The sequence below is a fragment of the Pygocentrus nattereri genome, chromosome 17, assembly GCF_015220715.1.
Source record: "Pygocentrus nattereri isolate fPygNat1 chromosome 17, fPygNat1.pri, whole genome shotgun sequence".
NCBI classification, from domain to species: domain Eukaryota; kingdom Metazoa; phylum Chordata; class Actinopteri; order Characiformes; family Serrasalmidae; genus Pygocentrus; species Pygocentrus nattereri.
The window spans coordinates 15,693,581-15,698,657 of record NC_051227.1 but is presented as its reverse complement, the minus strand read 5'-3'; the positions used below and the strand labels follow the sequence as shown (position 1 = coordinate 15,698,657).

Here is a 5,077-nt window from a genome sequence, read left to right as displayed (position 1 = left end):
TGAGAGCAAACAGCCTTCTGCACTGAAGGGAAACATTAAAGGGCCCATACCCTACATTTTTCAATTTTATTCCCACTGTTTTTGTTTACATTTACATACATCCACCTATTCAGCATGTTAGCCCTGCAATAAGGAGTGTTTCAGCCTGGACTGCTGTTTGAATGAGGAATAGTACAGGACAACCAATCAGAAAAGAGCTCATTTACATATATCAGTCTTAAAGGCACAGTAACAGTGACTATATCAGTACACATGAGCATAACAGCAGACCTGTTTGATGTATAGGGTCCTTTTTTTGGCAATAATTTGTAGGTAGTCTGACCAGGGGAGGATAGGTCCCCCCTAGTGAGTCTTGGTTCCTCGCAAGGTTTCTTCCTCAGCTCTGAGGGAGGTTCTCCTTGCCACTGTCGCCCCTGGCTTGCTCACCTGGGGGTTTTTACATTCTTGTTAAAACTTTGTCTTTTCTGGAATTCTGTGAAGCTGCTTTGTGACAACATCAGTTGTAAAAAGTGTTACAAAAAATTTGATTTTATCAGCCTGTTTAATTCTAAGAAATAAAGAGAGGCTGAAAATTCTCGTGTATAAATTGATGATGCTTTTGGTACATAAAACCACAAATGTTAGACGCAGACCTTGAAAGACTTTGCATGGTTTGTTACAGATTTATGAGACTGAAGGGGAAAAATCTCTGCATAATTAGAAGGTTAAGGTTTGATGTGAAATGCCCCGTTAGAATTGTTCACAGTGGTGGTGACAGTCACCAGACATCTGAAGAGTTCAATGCCTCTGAAAGCTCCCTCACAGAAAGCAGTTATATGAAATGGTTATAAATGCATTGCTTGATATCTGAGACATCATTTTATTATAGTTTTGATAAATGTTTTGGGTCTAAAACATTTTAAACTCCATTCAGTGTGAAGAGGTACATGCAGGGTGTTGGAAGGCAAAATATTTTCCAGATTTATCACCATTTCATTCCATATAAAGCTCAGCAGACACATGTAGGTTAACTAGTGGCTTTGGACGGTAAATAAAATGTCTATATCTGTGCTGTAGTCATGGTGACCCCTAGTTTCTATCACTACCACCGTAAAGACATAGTCTGTACAATCAACAATTTAACACCAAACCACTCTGAATTATGTGAAATTTTAGAAACATTGGTGGAGTTCCCCTTAAAGGCCATTATTATTGTTTCCCAGTTTTAAAAACAACAGCTCCTCAATTAACTGTCAAAATAATGAGTAGATTAATTATTAATTACCAGCACAATCAATAGCGATAGCCCTGATAGAGAGACATGACCTTCACCAGACAGTTCAAATGTCCATTCTCTGTATGTTTAGTAGGTCTTTGAAATGTAAACACGACTCCTGGAGCTGCTAAAACCCAGAGACAACACGCTGCGGTGGGAAAGGCGGGAGCGTCTGAGGCTATTACGAGAGCTCATTTACAGTATATTATATAATAATGCTTTGTGTCTGTATATTGGCAGGTTGTTGACTCAGTAAAGCTGGTCAGTTCTGCCCAGTCTGATCGCTGGCTTTGTACAGCAGAGGCCCTCTGTAACAGCAGAGCCCTGAAGGACAACAATGAATCTGCTGGCAGTGACAGCTAATATCGGGAAGCCGTCACGTGGAGGTCAGTACTGCAGGTCAAATAGCACTAGACTCTGAGAAACATCGAGATTTGAGCGCCTGTAGAGGAGTTATTCTGACCGGATGGTCAGCAGAACACAGTAAGGACAGTACATCAACACACAAAAACACACCTGCCTCACATCCTCAAACCCAATACATGTTATTATTACTACAATATGTGTAAAACAACCATAGTTCAGTTCAATTTGATTTATTTTAGCAGAATTATTTTCAGAAATATACCGAATGTGAAAATGTTAATGGAAGAATATCCTGTATATACAGCAGAATATAGAGCACATGCTTTATTAAATTATTATAAGCAAATGCAGTTGACTGCAGTATCACTACCTTCCCATCTATCTATCTACCTACTAATAATGAATGAATGAATGAATGAATGAATGTGTGCGCAGTCATGTGCAAAACCTTGGACACATTTGGTCAAAACACTAAGCTAACACATCCTCTACACTTCAAACTTCAACACATTTTCGTGCACAATTAATGTTTATTTGCTGAGTTAAATATATTGGGCGCGGAGGAGGGGGAGGGGGGGGGGTGAAAAGTGACCTGTGCAAAAGTTATGGCCCTCTTTATGTTTTAGGTTGTGTTTTTCTCCCAATATGTTAAACACATCAAATAAATAGAAATGTTTACGGTTTTGTCTACATTTGCAGAAAAACGCCACATTTAAGTTTTTTACAATAATTTTACAATAACATGTCATTTGAGCAGGAGTGCTTAAACTTATGACTGCTTAACATAAAAATCAGACAAGGGCCACACACACACACACACACACACACACACACACACACACACACATCTTGCTGCTGTCAGAATCGGGCACCTGTTGTACATCCCTAGTTATTATTAGGTCAAGGAATATTTATTTGTCTGCACAATTTCCTGTTTTTTTTTTTGATCACTGACACTGATTTTAAAAATGCACCCAAATACATGTGAACTTTTCCACAGGCCACATTTTACATTTTTTACATTTTTCCCAATATGTTAAATTTAGTAAATAAACAGTAATTACGCATTCAAATGTGTGGTAGAGTGTGTCTCTGTAGAGGATGTGTAACTTCTTTATGCACTAAAAATCAACTAAACATGTCATTTGTAATATAATAAAAAAAAAAAAAAAACAGAACGATCCAACAAAAGTGCGTAACAGATCTGCCCTGCACACACAGCGCCAGGGTCTGCGCTGGAGTGTCTTACATAACCTGCACTCAGCAGCGGGGAGACCAGGTTGATGAGAGTGCCTGACAAGGCCTGAAACCATGGAGACGGTCACATGATGGGAGATGGGGTCCTCACTGCTTTCACGCTAATTAACATGACCAGTGAGGGGGGGTCTCAGTGAGGGGCACAGCAATGAAAGCAAAGTCAGAGGATCACCACACAGACAGGCCATGTGTGGCTGTTATGCTACTGAATGGTTTACGGTTTACATTCCAGCGATATCATCATATTCCACTCAAAATTCAGATGCATCCACACGGTCGACTTTTTGGATTAACAGCCCGTTTTGAATGGATTTACTAACTCTTATCCACTTCACCTCACTATTTCCCCATCTTAACAGCTGCTCCATTACTCCATGTGTTTTGAGACTAAACTTTTCCCATCATCAACTCGAAAAACTGAAGGAAATGCTCCCAATGACAGGGAATTATTGAATGAGGATGCTGTTCTCAACTCCGAAGTCAGCATATCGTTCCTGTCTAAAGAAAAACAAGTCTGAAACTGAACATCAGACCAAACGGCCTCAGAGAAAAGGCATCAGACCAAACACAAGCCTGTTGAGCATATCGCTGATGTCGGATCAAAACCTTGTATCTCCAAAATGGTAACTTTACAATAAAAGTTCATGGAACCAGACGTCAAGCTTGTAACAACAGCAGAACCATTTTAACATGGATGAATTAGACCAATCAGATCCAACCACACCTCTGTGTGTTGTGACATCACAACCACGACTTGCTGTTAGTCTGGCACACTATATGCAGCAGTCAGGCCTCAAGCTAGAAAAGGTGGATATCTTCTTGGCTCAAAAAAGGCTTAAACCTCTGTTCATAGAAAATAGCTGAAAGATTAAAATCACAGTCACAATATTAGTCAGAAAACTGCAATTGGATATATTTTCTCACTTTTTTTAAGGGTTCTTTAGTAAAGAACATGGTTCTTTATAGAGCCACGAACACTCAAAGAACTCTGAGTGAATAAACGTTTCTTTGCATTGTTAAAATGTTCTTCAGGTTGATGGAGAGGGTGTTTTATGCTGAACCTTTTTGAAAATAGTTCTATATAGCACTAAAAAGGGTTCCTTTATTGTTGCAATGTCAAGCTTGTCACAATAGCAGAACTTTCTTTGGTGCTATATAGAACCCTTTTCAGAAAGGCTATATATACACACAACCATCTACATCCATCAATGTAAAGAATGCTCTCACTATACAGAGATCCATTTAATCATGCGAAGGGTTCTTTGAGTATTCATGGTCCTATCTAGAACCACTCTTTTTACTAACGAGCCCTTAAAGAACCATCATTTTTAAATGTGTAGCAGTAGAAGAACCCTTTTTGGTGCTATAAAGAACCCTTTCACGACGCAAAGAAACATTTAATCATGCAAAGGGTTAATGGTTTTATACAGAGCCATTTTCTTTACTAAAGAACCCTTGAAGAACCATCTTTTTAAGTCTGTAGTGTCCACTAACTCTGTGTGGAACCGAGTCGCCTCTCGGCTCACGAGGAGTCGATTCTTTTCGGGTATCGACTCCCAGCGCTGGCGGGAGAGTGAGCGAGCGAGCACGACAACAACAAAGAGGGAGGGAAAGTAAACAGCGCTCACCTCGGGGTCACGTTTTATAGCGGTCATCGGCAAACGGCGGCTCGGGACGGCTGTGGGTTTGAGGATGTCCCGCTGGAGACCCTCCCTGTAGTCGTCAGGCGAGAAATGATCCCCGCACACGCGGAGATTCCTGACGGTCGCTCTGCTGAACGGCTCCGCTGCCGCCAGTTTGTGGTTCATCACCAGAAGCCACAGTCTGCACGAGTCCGCGCTGGCAGGGAACCGGTGGTACGGCACCGGGCTGCCGGTCGATTTCCTCGTCCTGTTCGTGCAGAACGGAACGCAGCACCTCATTTTCGGCGGCTTGTCGTTTATTTCTAACTTACTGTGAGCGAATCTCCTGTTTTTCGAGAAGACCCCAACAGCCGTGCTACCGGAAGTGGAGCTGCCGAGACGCTCCTCGTTCACTCCCGTTCATTTTCAGGGTGTCGTCTTTTATAACGTTTATTTTTCTGTGGCTCTTTTTTAACAGCTCCGTTTTTTTCTGGCTTATTTCATTATTTCATTTGATTTCATACGGAGCCCCTAAGGTGACATGGTCATTTTTTAATAAGGCATGGCCACGTATTAA

General features: G+C 41.1%; 1 protein-coding gene across 2 annotated transcripts in view; it reads right to left on the bottom strand.

Annotated features, from left to right (window-relative positions):
• LOC108431158 (zinc finger protein 569-like) overlaps nucleotides 1–4,860 on the bottom strand; it is a 47,611-nt gene extending 42,751 nt beyond the window's left edge. For both annotated transcript variants that reach the window (XM_037546355.1, XM_037546356.1), the window contains exon 1: nucleotides 4,507–4,860. In XM_037546355.1, coding sequence (XP_037402252.1) covers nucleotides 4,507–4,800 — 294 coding nt within the window. In that variant the 5' untranslated portion in view covers nucleotides 4,801–4,860. The remainder of the gene's footprint in view (nucleotides 1–4,506) is intronic.
• Between the last annotated feature and the right edge of the window lie 217 nt (nucleotides 4,861–5,077).